General features: G+C 45.7%; 1 protein-coding gene across 1 annotated transcript in view; it reads right to left on the bottom strand.

The window, feature by feature from the left end:
* Positions 1 to 763: 763 nt before the first annotated feature.
* The window catches only part of Rgsl1 (regulator of G protein signaling like 1), a 61,291-nt gene continuing 44,743 nt past the window's right edge, over positions 764 to 17,311 (bottom strand). Inside the window, 6 exon segments of the mRNA XM_038348569.2 lie at positions 764 to 956; positions 5,350 to 5,422; positions 8,054 to 8,149; positions 9,900 to 10,009; positions 13,512 to 13,636; positions 13,894 to 14,032. Of these exon segments, the coding sequence (XP_038204497.2) occupies positions 764 to 956; positions 5,350 to 5,422; positions 8,054 to 8,149; positions 9,900 to 10,009; positions 13,512 to 13,636; positions 13,894 to 14,032 (736 nt within the window).

Raw genomic sequence — 17,311 nt, 5'->3', positions numbered from 1 at the left:
TTATCTAGGTTTCTGTGTTTTATCATAGTTGTAAAAAAAAATACCTGAGAACAATTTAAAGGGGCATTATCCTGGCTTACAGTTTTGCTTTGTTTTTCATTTCATTCTCATTTATTCTTTTTTTTAATTTTAAACTTTCTTTTTATTTATTCCTTGTGTCTTTCACATCCATGCATCTCAATCCCATTCATCTCCCCATCCCTTCATATCTGTCCTCTGCCCTTGCAATCTCCCCCCAAATAAAATAAAATAAAATTTAAGAGAAAAGAAGAAACTAAAGATCTCAACATGGAAGCTGTGGTGTGACACAGTGAGTCACACAGTAGACCCTTTTACCCACACATCTTTACTTGTGAGTGTTCACTGCAGAGTCATTGGTCTGGTTGGGGCCTCTGGTTTCTGCTACACGATCAATGCTGGGCCCTCACTGGGACTCCTCTATGGTATCCTGTTGTTACCCTGTGTCATGGAAATCCTGCAGCTTTGGGTCTGCAGGACTCGCCCCTTCGTGTGCTGCAGCAGTTCATAGATGGGGAGGATGGTTGGGGTGGCCAACTCATAACCCTGGTTCTAGGCCTGAGTAGTTGCCTGATCAGCCCCTCCCCCGCCCCTCCTCAGCACTAGGGTGAGCTCTCCAGCACTGCCCTGGCAACCGCTCACCCACCCTGCACCATCAGGATCAGCTCCACTGTGTTGCCCAGGAGAGGTTTCGAGGCCACTCTCCCAAGTGCTGCAGCTGGTGAGGACAACAGCTCCCCTGCTCTTATGACCTCAGGGCCTGCTCTCCCACCCACCACAGGCGGCAAGGGGGCATCTCTCCCCCACCCATGTCACCATACAGCAGGTGGGGGTGGCACCAGATCTCCCGTTCAGGGCTCACCCACGCTCTTGTCAACAGGATCCGCTCTGCTTGCTGCCCTGACGAAGTGCAGGGCCCACTTCCCTGAGTGCTGCAGCTGGCAAAGGGGAGGGTCAGCTCCCTCAGCAGCTGCAGGTGATAGGAGCTAGGAGGGAGGGTCTCTTTCCCTTGCCCTCACCACCCCACCACAGGCAAGGGTGGCAGTACCTTTTATACCACTCTCATGCCCTCAGGGCTCATCCAAATCCCTATCTACAGGGTCAGCTCTACTTTGCTGCCCTGGCAAAGTGTAGGACCTGCTCTCCCGAGTGCGTCACCTCGTGAAACAAGTTCTCCCTAGTATTACAGCCAGTGAGGGGTGGAGCCAACTCTGTAGAGCCTTATCCTCTTGGCCTTTGATGGTATCAGGAGCCAAGGACATTAACATAGACCATGACTGCCACAGGGCAATGAACCCAAACATGACCCTGGATGGCCATCAAGTCATCTACTTCAACCTGCTGCTCACTGCTTTCCCCTCTTCAGATCTGCCTCTGCCCACAGGACATGAGTCATTCTGTCTCTCTCCCCGACACCAGACCATACATTTGCTCACCATCTAGTGCTCCGCTGCCCGGCGCCTTGTAATGTGTTTTCTCCTCAGAGTCCAGGGCGGACTGCCCCAGGCACGCTTGTGGGTCTCTCTATCCCACTCACTGGCTCACAGTTGAGTTCAGTTCACAGATGCTTGGCCCAGCTTGGGCAGGACTTAAAGGTGGTAGGTAAGCTCTCTCAAATCACATCAGAGGGAAGCAGAGAGAGCGAGTACAAGAAGAGGCCCGAGAAAGCTAGGTCTCCAAATGAGTTCCTTCCCACGTCTAGGTCCACCTTCTACCCTTCATCACCTCCCAATAACAGCACCAAGTAATGGATTCATTGGTGGATTGACCTTAGGTCAGAGCCCTCAGGAGCTAGCAGTGGCTGGGTAAGCCCATCACACCAATACAGAATTAGATGCCTTACTATCTCTAAGGTTGCTCTCAACCCAATCAAGTAAAGATTAACCAAGACACCGGGTGTCTTGCATTTAGGAAAAAATGAGAAGATACTAGGGATTAAATAATACAGGGCCTGTAAGCAAGTGCTCTGCCACTGAACTACATACTTAGCCCACCTTATTTTCAAATAACTTGTAATGGTATGTGTTTGTGGGACACAGTGTGAAATTTCAACTCATGTATGTAATATGCATTGTCTGTATCAGGTCATTGTCATGTCTATGATCTCATTTTATTATTTCTTTGTTGGGAGCATTCAAAATATTTTCTCCTATTTAGAGGTATATTGTTATCAGCTACAGTTACCATGCCACATTATAAAATTTTGAACTTTTTTCTTTCTATTCAACTATACACCTTCTGCTAACCACCTCGAGTCACCCTGATTTCCCAGCTTCTGGTAACTGATACCTTATCCTTTATTTCTGTGGTCTCAGCTCCTTTACCTTCAATATATGAGCAAGAATGTAAGAAAGTAAGTAGGGCATATCTTTTATTCTGGCTAATGACCTACAGCCCTGGTTACTGTGTAGTGTGAGGGCTGGTACCCCAAGGTGCTGTGCACCCAAGCCACTTTCTCTTCTTGAGGAAACGTCTAGATCCAGTGGCAGTGGAAATGAGGGAGAGATGTCATCACACCTGTCACGTCACTCTGTGATGTGTTCACAGGCTCCTCTGAAGGTGGAGGCTTATCTTCAGTCTCTCTTGCCTTTCTTCTTTCTGTCTCTTTCGGTCACTCCTTAATCTGAACGGCTGTATGAACTTCCTAAAGAAAGAAAAATCAAAGGTCTTGAATTTTGAGCACCAAGAATCATTGGACTATAAAGATATCCACAGCGGAAACAGTTCTTGTTTCCTCTTTGCTGCGGTTGTCATGACTGTAATTGATCATCGATTGATTTTCTGGTAATAGGTCAGGAAACTCTATGGTCAGAAAAAGGGGCAGTATGACTTCATAGTTTGTTTTCTCTACTACTTTCCCAGCAGTAAGCCCAGTTCATTTACTTGTGCATTTGGTACCCATCGATGGGGAAACTATTAATGTGTCACTGTGTCATGTACTGGAGGTACAAAGAAAAATAGGAATGGCCTTTGCCCTGCAAATTATACAGCCCACGCCTATAGGCAAAGCTATATGAGTTTATCTCTCTATTATGATCGAGAAAACAACACAAAGAGCTCTCAGATGAATGAAACCCGTCTTTCCTTAAGTGAGACCCATCTACTGCCAACATGTAGGAGTTCAATTATGTCTTAATCTTCCCGGAGGGCCTTTATCATGTGACAACCCCCCAAGTCAGCATTTTACTTGATCCCCATCAGTCTCCTTGTGGGTATCCCTACATCCTCTTCAGGCCTCTTGCTCTTTTTTGATTAAGGTCTTTCCAGGGACCTCAATTCCAGTAACTAGACTCTCCACTCCTTCCCTGGGATCTTAATTTTTACCTGATATTTCACAATTAGAATTCTGTTTCATTATCACTATTCTTGTTATGAAGTCTTGTTCTTAAGTTTTAGCTCTGTGAAGCAAAGGAAGCTTCATTTTTTTCTTCTGAGTCTTTCTTGTGCTGAGTATGTGCCTTGGATGGGTTGTCTTGGGGGCTTTGAGATACTTTATATGAGCCTTGCCTACCTCTGACCTCCCCTGAGGCCAAGTGAAGCCTACATCTTTCCCTATCTACTTCAACCCCAGTCTCATCAGATGGCTTCGGTCCCAGGGGTTACAAACCCTGTTGAATCATCATAACGTGTTTCATCCTTTGGGAAAGTCTAGGGTAAAGGCTGTCAGTTCAGGACACATTTGTGGGCATTTATTAGGATTCGCTAGTAAACTTTGTTAATTCTGTATTCCATAGAATCATTGAGCTAGTTGTTCGGTTCCTTCCAGTTGAAGAACTGTTCATAAATTCCTAACAATTTTACTCCTGACTTTTTTCAATAGGCATTTTAAAATAAGTCTAGTTACTCTAAAATAAAGGCCATTGCTTAGGTTAAAAAATTGCTATGAAAATCCATGAGCTATCAAGTGAACAGACTTCAGGGAAGAGCAACTGTTTCCATGCATGGAAAGCTGCAAGGATGTGCACCATGGGATTGAAAACACGACAAAGAATGGGACGTGGCACGTTCAGAAAGTCACTTCCCTGCTCAGCACACCAGCTTCTTCACCTGTCTAGAAGTCAAGATTAACCAAGACAATGGATGGGAGACAATGAAAAAAAAGCTGAGAGTAATCGCACATCACTTGGTGTGGTACGCAGTGACATCATCCATCCATCCATCCATCCATCCATCCACCCACCCATCCACCCACCCACCCACCCACCCACCCATCCATCCACCCATCCATCCATCCATCCATCCATCCATCCATCCATCCATCCATCCATCCATCATGAGATTTCTCAGCAACCCAGAGCCAGGATTCGTACAAGGTTATTGGACTCTAGAGTAATGTCTTAAGCCCAGGTCAGGTTTCTCAACCCACCAACTCATAGGCCCCCCAGAATCAGGGAGGACAAGAGGCTCTCTCATACTTTCTGCCCACACCTTACCCATTGCAGTCTGGTCTTGCTGTGTCTGGGTTGCCCCATTCATTCTCCTACTTAATCTTTACAGATGGTGCCAGGACATTTCATTTCTGACCCAAAAGGGCTCTGTCCATGTTAAAAGGCTGCTAAGGGACGAGTCACCTCTGTTCTGGGCCTGACTTGATTATTTTTTCTCCTTTTTAATGTAGGACAGTTTTGGTCTAAAAGAAGAGATAAAAGGGGGAGCACGGTGAGGCTGATGGTTCAACAAAGTGCTTGCCGCCCAAGCATGAGGACCTGCATGGGGATTCTGAACATCCATGTCAAAAGCCAGGTGTGACAGAGTGTGCCTAAAATCCCAGTGTTGGGGATGAAGAAACAGAATGATCCTTAAGACTCACTTGCTAGCTAGTTTAGCTGAATGGGTGAACACCAAGTCCAGCGAGAGATGCTGCTGCAAAAAAATAGGGTGGAAAGTGACGGTGGAAGATACCCACTGTTGACCTTTGGCTTCTGCATGCTCAACCACAAATGTGCATGTGCACTTGTACACATGTACATATAGACATGAAAATGTACACATACATCAGAGAGGGGTGGGGGAAGAAAGAGAGAGAGGGAGAGAGAAGCCAGCTAATAAAATAAAATAACAGAAATTACACAAATGCTGGTGTGTAGGAATTTCCTTTAGAAATGACAATCCCCACAATATGTTGAAATGCCTGTCCTAACAGGAGGTGGGCAAAGACCCACACAGAGATCTCCCTCCCCGACTGCTGGGACCTCAGCTACTCTGGGCTCCACTTGGTTCTCCATGCAGGGCAGTGTCAGAACATGGAACTGCATTCTGGGAGTTGATCCTGTTGCCCATTGTGCATGTAGACAGAACATCTCTGGCCAAGGATTTGTAGCACACACCTACCTCAGGGCAGAAGGACCCAACTGCAAAGAAGACATGGCAGATCGGCCTGGCTGGGTGAGGATGCTAGATGAAGCTTAAGAGAGATGCAAAGGAGAAAGTCAGAATGCATGGCACATGCTACATTCCACCAAGAGAAAGACCCTTCCCCACCTGCTGCTCCTCCTGTACTCTTATGGGGATCAACTGCCATGAATGGGTCAAATACAATATTGGCTTCTTATTCGTGCTTATTTCTAGATTAGATTTTTTTGTCATTTGAGAAAAGATTTTTATTTAACAGATTATGTACTAAAGGTATGTCATATGAAAAAACTAAAAGCATGGAATGATACAATTAATTATTATTATAAACATTATCTAACCATTTTGTGTCTTAGTTGCTGTTTTATTGTTCTGAGGAGAAACCATGCATGAGGCAGCTTATCTAAGAAAGCATTTAATTGGGGCCTTAGTCACAGTTTTAGAGTCAGCCCATCATCATCATGGTGAAAAACAGACAGGCATGGAGTCGGAGCAGTAGCTGATGTGGGATTCCCCTCTGTATGCTGTGAATGTGTTTATTACCATTGGTTAATAAAGAAGCTGCTTTGGCCTATAGTAGGACAGAATATAGGTAGGTGGGAAAATTAAACTGAATGCAGGGAGAAAGAAGGTGGAGTCAGACAGACACCATGTAACCGCCAAAGGAGTAACATGCCAGCCCTAGTGGCAATACACAAATTAATAGAAATGAGTTTATTTAAGATATAAGAGCTAGTTAGGAATATACCTAAGTTATTGGTTAAGCAGTGTTGTAATTAATATAGTTTCTGTGTGATTATTTGGGTCTGGGTGGCTGGCAACAAAAGAGCAGTCTCTGTTTACAAGTAGTTGAGAGCATTACATCCTGATCCACAGGCGGCAGGCAAAAAGAAAGACACTAGGCCTGGCATGGGCTTTTGAAACCTCAAATCCCACCCTTGTGACACACTTCCTCCAACAAGGACACACCCCCAATCCTTTTCAAACCGTTCCACTCTCTGGTGACTAAGCATGCAATTATATGAGATTATGGGGGTTTGGAAATACTTTGCTTTGCTTTCCTGAATACCAAATGGTACCTTGTTGTAATAGCATTGTAACATGAATATAGGCCCTGACATTCTTACTTTTTGGTTACTCAAAAAATACACTGTATTCTTGGAAGTTTAAAAAAAATGAATGTTTATGAATGAGTGTAATTAGGAATATATTTTATCTAAAGTTTTAAGAATTCTTCTCTTCCTCCTCCTCCTCCTCATTCTTCCTCTTTTCCTCTTTGAGACAGTGTCTCTTTATGTAGCACTGGATGGCCTAAAACTCACTATATAGACCAGGTTGGCTCCAAAATCAAGAGAGCTGCCTGCCTTTGCCTCCTGAATTCTGAGATTATATACATGCACTACCATGCCTGGCCCTATTTTATTATTCTTAATTATGTGTGACTTGGTGTGTGTATGCCATGCAAGAGCAGATGTCTTCAGAGAGAAAGGTGTCAGATGCTCTGCAGCTGGAGTTACAGCAGTTGTGGCTGCTGGGAGCTGAACTCAGGTCCTCTGCAGGAGCAGTACACATTCTTAATCACTGAGCTATCTCTTTAGCCCAGTAATAGTTCTTATTTGATGGCTATCAGGATCTAAATTTAGAGGTATCTTCATTCTATATAAATACATATTTTTATAAAATAGCTATGATCATAGTTTTATGTCTTTTAGGTATTGAATTATAATGACCACATACATGGTTTAAATCAGTAAGTTGCTATTGGGTTTGAAATTATTAGTAATATCCAGATGGTGCATTCTACTTTTGTTGTAAGACACGTTTTGATGCAAAGTTATCTGCTTTCACCTTCCAGGGAAGGGGCTGGGCAAGGGAAGGTGATATATAATGCTGTATGGGGTGTCCTGAAGACCTGGTTTGTGGGAGTCTTATATTCTTGTTTTAGGAGATTTTTCATCTGGATATAATGTCAGCTATATAGACCCATGGAAGTAAAAACAGATTGAAAATGAACACTAGAATCGCATTTGTACTGACATTTCCCACCTTAGAGAAGCAGAAAAGGGGCAACCCAACTTCCTCCCCCAAGCAAAAGTTAACAACTGGGAACAAATGGAAGGCCTTCTGGGAGAGGCTGTGTGGAAACAGAGGCCACGATGTGATACCACTTGGCAGTGGAGTCGGCTCTTAAAGGCTGAAGATGGGAAAGAGAAAGTATACACTGTGCTCCCGACAAAGGAGGCAAGGACCATAACAAGTCCCTTGTTATGGTCATGAGGAGCTCATAGTGGGAGCCTCCAGGGAGCAGAAGGTATAGGATGGAGATGCTGTCCAGCAGGTAGAGCATGTATAAGGAGAAAGCAGGTGGCGGCCTCTTAGCAGAGATGGCGTGTGATGCTGAAATGGGCACAGAGAGGCTTATGCACCTTCCTCACGGGGCTGCAAATGAAGCAAGGAGGAGGTAAGGCTATCCAGGTGAGAGCTGTGCACAGAGCCTGGCATGGGGGCCGAGAAGTCCTCCTCACCCATCTCTACCGCTCCCAAGCTGTACAGCCTTGAGCAATTCATTTCCATTGGAGGGCCTTAGGCTCTTTACAGTTGCTAAGAGAATGGGCTAATATGGACTCTGGACCACTCTCCAGTAGGCCAGGGAACTTTCACAATCAGTAAAGCTCCAACTCACAGTTTTGGATTGAATTTGCCACGGCCTCCCGGGTCTGCTGAGGTCGAAACCATTCAACACCTCTGAGCAAGGTGAACCTTAAGACAGCGTGGTCGCCTGGGAAGAAAGAAGGAAACTCATTCAAACTCTAGAACATCATCCAAAAAACAAAGCAACCAATCTTCTCTATTACGGGGGGTGGGGGGGGGTGGGGAGCTCTTGATTAATGTTCACAGGTCATCATGCCAAGGACGGAGCATTACTGATAGGCAAGCCTTTGTGTCTGTGACCTGGGGTCTGGGCTGAGAACCGGAAGCAGAACTCCGGATTCCTCAGCTCATGTGACTCATTTTCTCTGATGAAGTCTAATGAACTGGCCCTTCACTCTCTGCTGCCCCCTTGAATCCCATTTGCAGAAGCTTCCTCTTGTCAGAGCATTTTAGAGGCAGAAGGTTCTTTAGGCCTTTTCCTTTCGTGAGTTGCCAGCTTAGCTGAGCAGGTTCTTGCCATGAGAGACTCCCCTCTTAACCTCATTACTGACCAGGACTCCCCTAGGTCTCCTTTTCTCTTTTTACACAAGACTTAGCTCCAACACTAAATTTCTGAGGACCAAAATTTCCATGACCGAAAGCGACTTGGGGAGAAAAGAGTCTATTTCATCTTAGAGCTTATAGTCCATCGTGAAAGGGAGTCAGGGCAGGAACTCAACAGGAGGCCAACACTGAAGCAGAGGCCACAGAGCTCAGCCTGCTTTCTTACACACCCGGGACCACCTGCCCAGGGTGGCACTGCCCCCTGGTGTAGTGGGTCTTTCAGAATCAATCACTAGTGGAGAAAACTCCCGACAGACGTGCCTACAGGCAGTCCAATAGCATTTTCTCAGTTGAGGTTTTATTTTCCCTGATTACTCTGGCTTGTGACAAGTTGAAAAGAAAAATGTAACTAGCACAAGGACCAAGAAAATACTGAGGGTGAGAGGGTTAATGGGGTAGAATGTTGTGTGTGTGTGTGTGTGTTATTTTTATATTGCTGTGATAAAATGCCATGAACAAGGCAACTTATAAAAGTGTTTAATTTGGCTTATGACATCAGAGGGTTATGGTCTATGACAGGGTGAAGGAACAGCTCAGCGCTCACATCTTGATCCACTGCCATGAGGAAGAGGCACGCTGGGAATGGTAAGTGACACACCTCCTCCAACAAGGCCACACCTCCTAGTCCTTCCCACACAAACAATTTCACCAAATGGGGACTAAGTACTCAAAAATATGAGCTTATAGGGGCCAGTCTCATTCAAAATACCATATATATGCAGTATATACACATATACATACACACATATATATACACACATGCCTATACACACATATATGTTATATAAATATATACTAATAATAAATATATCCCATTAGTCATCAAAGCACCCAGAGACAATCCTACCAACACTTTTATGTTAATTTCTAGTTTTCTCTACCTTTTCATAAAACTATATGTCTACGTGCACATCTGCATATATGCATGAAACATGGACATTTATGACCAGGTATCTAGTTTTCACACTTAACTCTATAAAATAGATACTTCTTGAATAGTCAGGTTTCCATGGTGACAGTTGAAAGGGAGCCTTTCAAAGAGAGCCGAAGAGGTCACCATTCCCAGGATGCTCGGCATCTGGGCTGGAACAGGTGTGCTCAGCAGCATCCTGGGAGCCCCTCATCACTGATATGACACGCGATAGTTCTCAGAGGGCCAAGTTAAAGTGCTGGTCACTGTACTAGTCACTGCCACTGTGTCCTGTCAGACCGGTGTTCCCTCCTCACATGTCTCTGACTGGAGAAATAGAGCAATAGGTCCGAGGTGAACTTACCTCCACTCCATGGTGGGTACCTGTATGTAGACTTGGGCGGGGATCTTCTATCCTTAAACTTCTTCCCCATGTACTCTTGATAAGAACGTGTTGCCTTCCAGTTGCAAAACCTGTGGGAAGAATGACTTCTGGTCACACAGAATGGCTGAAACAAATAAAGGCAGCTTGGATGAAGCCAGTCCTTCCAAACTGTGGGGGGAGAGAGGGGGAGAGAGGGAGAGAGAGGGGGGGGGAGAGGGAGGGAGGGAGGGAGGGAGGAAGGAGGAAGGGAGGGAGGGGGAAGGGAGGGAGGGAGAAAGGGGGGAGGGAGGGAGGGAGAAAGGGGGGACGGAGGGAGAGAGAGGGAGGGAGGGAGGAAGGGGGGAGAGAAGGAGAGAGAGGGAGGGAGGGAGGGAGAGAGAGAGAGAGAGGGAGGGAGAGAGAGAGGAGAGAGAGAGAGAGAGAGAGAGAGAGAGAGAGAGAGAGAGAGAGAGAGAGAGAGAACACTGCATTGGGATTGCTGCCTACTGAGGGCATTCTTTGTCCAGGCCTCACTCCAATGAAGGGCTGACCTGAACACTGTGTGGGTGACTTCCTTTTGGAACCATAGTGGATGCAGTCTGTGGAGGGGCCACTATGCCCAGCCTGGCCTGCAGTCAGCTGTGCTCACTGAGTGTCAGGCTACACAGCCTCTGTCTGATCCCTTACTAAATCATCCGGGGACCCAATGGGGTCTCCACACTTCCTTTTCTGGAGAGCCTCATTCCTCCCCTGATTCCTGCAGGCCTTTCCCTGGAAGATAACTGGCTCCTCAGAATCCTGCACTCACCGTGGCTTCCCTGATGCTTTGGCCCCTTCCTCCCAGGACTCCTCAGTTGTTGAGACTAGGTTTAATGGTCTGCACTTGCACTTCCTTTCCTTGAGGTGGGCAAGGGTGTGGGTCTTGCCGGCTCCCATCTCCCTGCTCCTCAAGGGTCCGACCATGTTATTACAGCTGCTTTGCTCTAACATGCAAAGATGAACTGTTTATGGAAGGAAGGGGAAAGGAGATGCTCATCCTGCTTTAAGTACTTCCTCGGTGATTCTCAGCTAGTCCCTTAGCAACTCTGAACCTGTTTCCTCGTGTGTGAAGCACGGACCCCAGGGCTTTGTCCCCCACTGTCTTCTCATGACATGGAGTGTTCATCTGTGATGAACACATCATCACAGGTCACCCTGTGCAAATATCAGTAAGTTTACGAGCTGGTGAAGAGTCGACTTCAGAAATGCCACAAAGTAAATCTAAACTTCCTAAGGACATAGTGGGGTCAGGGAGGCTGAGCACTAAGTTAAACAAGGAGGCACACATAGCTTCTAGAAGTTTCTGGTCCCTCAAGAAGCCTCAAGATAAATTTCTATGGAACCCTGGATAGAAAAAGTAGAAATAAGTTTGGAACAACAAGTGGTATTTAAAAGGGTTCATTGCTCATCTTAAACCAAGATTTTACACTGCTTTAAATTTTGAATAAAATAACTTGTCTTAGGGATTGGACAATAAAAGTGAGTGATTGGTAAGCAACTTTATACCGATATTTATTTATTAGATACTTTATTTTTATTTTATGTGTAGGGGTGTTTTGCCTGCAACGCGTGTCTGTGCACCATGTGCATGCAGTACCCATGAAGGCCAGTAGAAGGCAGCAGATCCTCTGGAACTGGAGCTGCAGACAGTTGTAAACTTCCATGTGGGTGCTAAAAACTGAACCCAGGTCCCCTGGAAGAGCAGCCAGTGCTCTTAACCTCTGATCAATCTCTCCAGTGCTTATTTGTTTTTAATATTTATTTTGTGAGATAATACAATTACATCATTTCCCCCTGCCATTTCTTCCCTCCAAAGCCTCCCCTGTGTCCTTCTCTGCTCTCTTTTAAATTCACAGCCTCTCTTTTCATTAATTGTGATTACATGCATATATGTATATACACATATGTTCTTAACTATAACCTGCCCATCTTGTATAATACTACTTGTGTGTATATTTTCAGGGCTGACCCTTTGGTGTTCTCTTCCCTGGGGAAGATGGTTTCTCCCACTTTCAGGATTTCTTAGTTGCCTGTGGTTCTCTGTGGAGGGCTGAGGCCGTAGGGACTCTCCCCTGGCCACATTAGCATGTGTGTCTGTGTCGTCCTTGCTCAGCTCATGTCTGAGCAGTCATGTTGGTTCCTCTTTATGGGTATAGCTTCTGATGTTGCTAGGAGACACAATCCCACAAAACTATACCTTTATTTTAATGAAGGGCACATTGTAAAAATGTACTTTTATTTGTGTGTGTGTGTGTGTGTGTGTGTCTATTTGCCTGCATGTACACCATATGTATACAATGCTCCTAGAGGGGACAGGAAAGGGAGCCATATCCCCTGTAACTAGAGTTATATAGGTGGTAGGTGGTTGTAAGCTGCCTGATGTGGAATTGATTTCAGGTCTTCTACAAGAGCTCTTAACTGCAGAGCCATCTCTCCAGCCCCAAAGCACCTCCCCCCTTTTAAAGGAAACCCTATTAGCCAGGGTCACAATATGATATACGCACTCCCATTAGGCTTCTGTGATGTTCTGAATGAAAAAGGCCCCCATAAACTCATAAGGAGTGGCATTATTGGAGGTGTGGCCTTGTTGGAGTAGGTGTGGCCTTTTAAGAGGAAGTGTGTCACAGGGGTAGGTTTTAAGGTTTCAGATGCTCAAGCCAGGCCCAGTGTCACCCTCTCTTCCTGTGGCCTGTCAATCTGGATGTAGAATTCTCAGCTACCTCTTCCACACCATGTCTGCCTGCATGCTGTCATGCTTCCTATTATGATGATAATGGACTAGACCTCTGAACTGTAAGCAAGTCCCAGTTAAATGTTTTCCTTTATAAAAACTTCCAATGTCATGGGTTCTCTTCACCGCAATAGAAACCCTAACTAAGACAGCTTCCCTAGGGAAAATTTTGGCCAGCTATGGTATCATTGGGGTTGCACACCACTTGGGAACCAGGAGAGGGCTCTGATGGAAGCCAGAGCTGGCAGTCAGCTGAGACATCTCAGGTCAGATTCTAAGCACAGTTCTGGGCAGGACAGGTTATGAAGCAGGGGCACAGGTTGTGTTTGGTCTGTAGGTATTTTTGTTCATTTAAGTTTTGAACTTTGGCCCTTGTAGTCTCCTTGACAGGTTTCCATTCTGAGTTACTTGATAGATTTGTTTGAATTTTGGGAGAGCAGCAACAGAAAACTGAATATCTGACTTTTCTCCAAGGAACTGTCCCTCTGGGGTGGTTATGAGAATTGGGTAGAATGGTAAACTGCTCTGGCCTGCTTCCTCCATGAGGTTCTTTATTATAAACAGTTCCTGCCTTGACAGACTTTGTCCCTTAGGGGCTGTGGTCTACCTCATGCTTAGTGGGAAAGTCTGGGCACATCACATGCCCCTGATCCAAAATTGCACAAGAAAAGGAGAGGCGTGGGGCCAGCATTCTGGCATTGATCTCTTCTGCCTGTCCCTTAGCTCAGTGCAGGATAGAGTGTAGAGGGTAGGGTAAGAGCAACCATCTTAGCTCCTCAGAGAACTGGAAATTGTGGGACACAGGAAGACAGAAAACCCACCAGGTAAGAGAACTTAAGTACCTTTTCCAGAAGTACATGACGACAGGGAAGACAGACATGATAGCCCCATGGAAGATGGTCCGGTCTAGGTGGCCTTCTGTGATGGCAGCCAAGATGACATCTTTCTGAGACTCAGAGATGTTGACCTACGCACAGGATGGGAACATGTCATCGTTAGGGGCTCTCTAAAAGGAAAAGAACTTCTCTTGACCCCTAACGTCCCTTGAAACACCGCCTCTCCGACTCCTAACATCCCTTGAAACACTGCCTCTCCAGAAGGCAGAGCGTCCTGTGGATTTGTTAGGTGGGCATCTTGTTGACCCAGGACTTATGAGGCACCCACCAACTCAGGCTTAGGGTTTTTATGGGGGAAATGGTTACAGTGGAGCTGGAGACCCCTTACCCTCAGCTTTGGAGGGACATCAGACATCAGGAAAAGCTTTAGAATAATGTTAAGTTTAGACCGCATCAGGACGATGTCATTCTCATTGTATGCTCTATTGATCTGCAGCACATGAGCTGAACTCACCAGGTCATTAAATCTACAAGAGAGGCATATGGAAGAAATCAACAAGAGACAATAAAAGCAGGTGCTGGATAGGGTGCCTGGCTCGAACCTATTTCTGGGAAGAAAAGGGCAGGACTGTTTCTGAGCCAGATTGAGGTGTCATTCACTCAATCTCAATACTTCCGTTAGCAAAACCTGATCACAGGCCATGTGTTGGGTCATGGACCAAGTGCTTTGTATGGTACATTTCTTCACCACAGTCCCCACCCTCGCCCCTTCTTCATTTCATGGTCTCCTACTCTGGAAGAATGTCTCACCTATGACTAATTCAAGAACTTCAGGGCTCTCCTGCTGTTTGCCCATCTGGACTGGCTAGAGGCCAACCCTGAGCTGCCGGTGGATTCTCCTCATGTTGGGCGCCTTAGGCAATGGCTTAGATTGCACCTCAGTAGTGATGGGGGGCACCAAAGCCTTCCCAGGGAAGAGTAACAGTTGGTTTCAGGCTTTTTGTAGTTATCTCTGGTTGAACTACACCAGACATTCCCAACCTTTCTATTACTCTGACCTTTTAATTCAGTTCCTCATGTTGTGGTGACCCCAGCCATAAAACTACTTTTGTTGTTACTTCATAACTGTAACTTTGTTACCTTTATGAATCACAATGTAAATATCTGATAGGCAATCCCTGTGGGGTCACGATTCACAGGGTAAGAACCACTGCTTTACAAAGATGAGAAGCAGAGAGGACGGGGGAGACAGTAGGAGCAGCTGCAGAAGTGGCTGTGTACTGGCTGCTCTCGCCTCAGTTCCCATGGCTTCCCTTAACAACTTTGCTAGCTCATTCACCTCCACTCATCCTTCAAAGTTCAGCCTGTCTCTTGGCTCCATGTTGGGGGCTAGCTTGGGCTGGAGACAGCCAGGAGAGCCTAATGACGAGAGTGAACATTTTGCTCCTCACTTAGCCAGAGTCCTGAGAGACAACGCGGGCTGTGGACTGGTGCCAGGGCCTCTGCAGTGGAAGGGCATAGTCCAGGAACTGCTTGACATTTCCCTCGTATGTATGTAGTCAAATGTTCCAGACACTGAAATGGGAAATGTTTTGTTTGCTATCTCAGAATGCAGCTTACTAAAGGGGAACTCGAGGTATTCTGAGCTCCCTGCAATTCTGCTGTCTGAGGAATGATCTTTACCAATTAGATTTTTGCTTCCCCATTTAGGGGGTATAAAGAAGAGCTGTGCTATTAACACACCTGCGGGCTTGGGTCAGCTTTTGCAGTCCGCCCGAGCCTATCTCCTCTCACTATCCCTTTATTTCTCTTTCCTCCCTGGTCCTCTCCCTGGGGACCCTGTTTGGAACCTGATAAGGCTGGTCTAGGTCAGCTCCAGGACCAAGATACTATGCCTGAGGACTCACCTTCGTTTAGCTATGTTCCCTGTGCCCAAGTCTACTGAGCACCTGTCATCACGGGAGACTTCCCCACCTTTTATGTGCGTGCTGCATGCATCCTGAATCTGTGGGCTGATAGATATACATGTCTGTGATCACAGAGCCTGGGCTCAATAAGAAAGAGACAGTCAGTGAATGTATTTAGAGCTGAACGGAGTCCCTCTGTGGAGCACAAGGGGTCGAACTCCCCTGATGTGTGAATCCTGGGCATTCTGCACTTCTGTACTAACTGGCAGCCCTGGCATGGTGAGCATAGACCGGGATGTTATCTTTAGTTCACTCTTATGCTTCCCCCGGTGGAGATGTTTTCCAGAAGTTACTCATTTTCTTTCCAAATATTTTTCTCGGTTGTACTTTTTACTCTAAGTTTTATCTCATTCATATGACAGAGCAGAATCTATAAAGAAAAGTGTTTATTGTTTCTGTGAAAATAAGCCAGAGCAGGGCATGCTGGTGTACACCTGTCATTGCTTCCTCAGGAAACAGGAGAGTTTTGTGTTCAGGTCAGCCTGGGCTATCAAGTCAGACCAGTCAGAGAGAGAGAGAGAGGCGGGGAGAGAGAGAAGGACAGAGTGGAGAATCTCTGAAGTGTTGAAACAAAGGCAAGTATTATAGCTTTTGTAAATTAAAAAAAATGTTCAGTTACAGCAAAGGGGATTTAAATCACTGAGAAAGTTAATTTGAAATGTGGAAGGATTTGTTGAGGGACAGAACCCAGATCTTCAGCTCTGGCCTTACATGGATGTGAACTGAATGTGATCCTGCCCTACACAATACAGACATGGACAAGCACACAAACAAAATCCAGAAATCCTGGGGTGTTTTGGAGTGATCGTTACATTTTGGTTCCACTGTCATACTTTTGGCTGTAAGTCTGGCCTTTAAAGCCTGAGCCATCTGTCCAGTCCGCATTCCACGTGAGGGCTGGTTGTCAGTCCTTGGGGCATAATCTAGAGTTATACAAGAAAAATATATGGACTGCCTATTAGCAAGTAAGTGAGTGTGTATTAGCACATCTGACTTAAAGATAGCTCCTTAATGGTGCATGCACACACACACACACGCGTGTGCACACATACACACGCATAACAGTCTCTGGTTTTAAGTGAAGAACTCTTGGTCCGTGGGTGTTACATGAGCAACGTGATACAATTTCTTTAATGTTTATAAATTATAGGGAAAAATCCATTTACTGACAATAAGTAAGTGCATTAAAACCTTAGGATATCCAGGACATTGAAGAGAGAGATCTTTAGGACCCAAAGAAGGGTAGAAACTGATAGAGAGACAGAGGCCCCAGAGATTTTAAGGACCATCTTCTCTGGCAGAACTAAATCTCTGTGCTTCTCACATGTCAATCACTGTGGCTCTGATACGGCAAGCCAACTTTTGCTGGGAGGTGTGTGTGTGTGTGTGTGTAAGAGAGAGAGAGAGAGAGAGAGAGAGAGAGAGAGAGAGAGAGAGAGAGAGAGAGAGAGAAGAGAAGAGAGATCAGTGTCTCATTCTCTGTTACTCGGCCTTAGTTTTTTTTAATATTTATTTATTTATTATGTATACAATATTCTGTCTGTGTGCATACCTGCAGGCCAGAAGAGGGCACCAGACTCTATTACAGATGGTTGTGAGCCACCATGTGGTTGCTGGGAATTGAACTCAGGACCTTTGGAAGAGCAGGCAATGCTCTTAACCTCTGAGCCATCTCTCCAGCCCCTCGGCCTTAGTTTTTGATGTAGTCTCTCACTGAATATGGAGTACTCCTCTGGCTAGGCTACTTATAGGCTACTTAACCAGCAAGCCCCATGGAACCTCTGGCCTCTGTTTTCTCAGTACTAGAATTACAGATCTGCCCTGCTGTGCCTAGCTTCC

This window comes from Arvicola amphibius, chromosome 12 (assembly GCF_903992535.2).
Source record: "Arvicola amphibius chromosome 12, mArvAmp1.2, whole genome shotgun sequence".
NCBI lineage: Eukaryota > Metazoa > Chordata > Mammalia > Rodentia > Cricetidae > Arvicola > Arvicola amphibius.
Note: the sequence above shows the minus strand (reverse complement) of the source record. Positions and strands in the feature narration are given on the sequence as shown.